Source organism: Aptenodytes forsteri, unplaced genomic scaffold, assembly GCF_000699145.1.
Source record: "Aptenodytes forsteri isolate BGI_AS27 unplaced genomic scaffold, ASM69914v1 Scaffold147, whole genome shotgun sequence".
Classification (NCBI taxonomy): domain Eukaryota; kingdom Metazoa; phylum Chordata; class Aves; order Sphenisciformes; family Spheniscidae; genus Aptenodytes; species Aptenodytes forsteri.
The window spans coordinates 1,832,495-1,832,978 of NW_008795320.1; the positions used below are offsets into that span (position 1 = coordinate 1,832,495).

Genomic DNA, 484 nt, shown 5'->3' on the forward strand with positions numbered 1-484 from the left:
AGAGCACGCACGTGTGTGGACACACACACACACACACACACACACACAGAGTGCACACGCGCGCGTGCGCGCACACACACACACACACTCTGCAGCCCCCCCCCTGCCCCCCACCCTCAATGGCGAAGGGTTTGCCCACGGTGAGCAATTTGCAGTCGGAGTCGATGGAGACCTCGTAGTCCAGCAGCGACTTGTCCATGATGAAGGCGTTGAGCTTGGGGGGCTCCGTCCTGCACCAACACAGGGGGACCCTCAGAGAGGGGGCTGCTCCTCCTCCCTTCCCCGGGGTCCCCCCCAACCTGACATCCATCCCTGGGGTGGGGGAGACGTGTGTGCGTGGGGTGGGGGTGCACAGGCTGCAGGGAAAGCCCAATGTCTGCCCTGGGAGGAGTAAAAGGAGGGGACACCCCCCGCCCCATGCCCTCCCCACCCCTCACTTGAGCATGGTGACGCCGGCAGGGGTGGTGGGGACGGTGTAGCGCCG

At 65.5% G+C, this 484-nt stretch overlaps 1 protein-coding gene across 1 annotated transcript in view; it reads right to left on the reverse strand.

The window, feature by feature from the left end:
* GRIN3B (glutamate ionotropic receptor NMDA type subunit 3B) overlaps window positions 1-484 on the reverse strand; it is a 7,557-nt gene that overhangs the window by 1,320 nt on the left and 5,753 nt on the right. Inside the window, exons 4-5 of the mRNA XM_019472213.1 lie at window positions 438-483; window positions 108-230 (exon numbers count right to left, since the gene is read on the reverse strand). Of these exons, the coding sequence (XP_019327758.1) occupies window positions 108-230; window positions 438-483 (169 nt within the window). The remainder of the gene's footprint in view (window positions 1-107; window positions 231-437; window position 484) is intronic.